The sequence below is a fragment of the Ogataea philodendri genome (genome assembly GCF_020536065.1).
Source record: "Ogataea philodendri strain CBS6075 chromosome Unknown scaffold143, whole genome shotgun sequence".
In the NCBI taxonomy this organism is placed as follows: domain Eukaryota; kingdom Fungi; phylum Ascomycota; class Pichiomycetes; order Pichiales; family Pichiaceae; genus Ogataea; species Ogataea philodendri.
In genome coordinates, this window is record NW_025764200.1 from 1 (window position 1) to 393 (window position 393).

The 393-nt window shown below is 37.7% G+C and overlaps 1 protein-coding gene across 1 annotated transcript; it reads left to right on the top strand.

Moving 5' to 3' along the window:
• Positions 1–393, top strand: OGAPHI_006566 (uncharacterized protein; the record flags this gene model as incomplete). The annotated part of the gene is made up of 1 exon (XM_046207865.1): positions 1–393. A coding segment is annotated over one exon (393 nt), but the record flags the coding sequence as incomplete, so codon positions are not given.

Sequence of the window (393 nt, forward strand, 5' to 3'; positions counted from 1 at the left end):
CTAGATCAGTTACCCTAAATTGGCATTCTCACCCAATATTTTGCTTGAAAATTACAAAAACCTCTAGTGATGTATTTGATGTGGGTTTGGAACATGTGTCAGGCCTCTCTGACAAAAATTTTGGTAATACTGAAGATTTATTCGACCTTGGATGTGAACTGAAACCACTAATGTCAGAAGTTGACTTATTTGATGATACCACTGGTGATGCATTCGAAATGTACCATTCTCCTTACCCTTTCAACAGGAGACAGGGTCATATGAAGAGAGCAGAAGATATTTCCTTAGTTAAAAGAGCCTACAATGAACGTCCAGGATCTGGTGAACCTACCAAAGTAAAAGTCTCGCATCAAAAGTTACTAAAGAAAGATGTTTTTAATGCCTTAAAGCGGA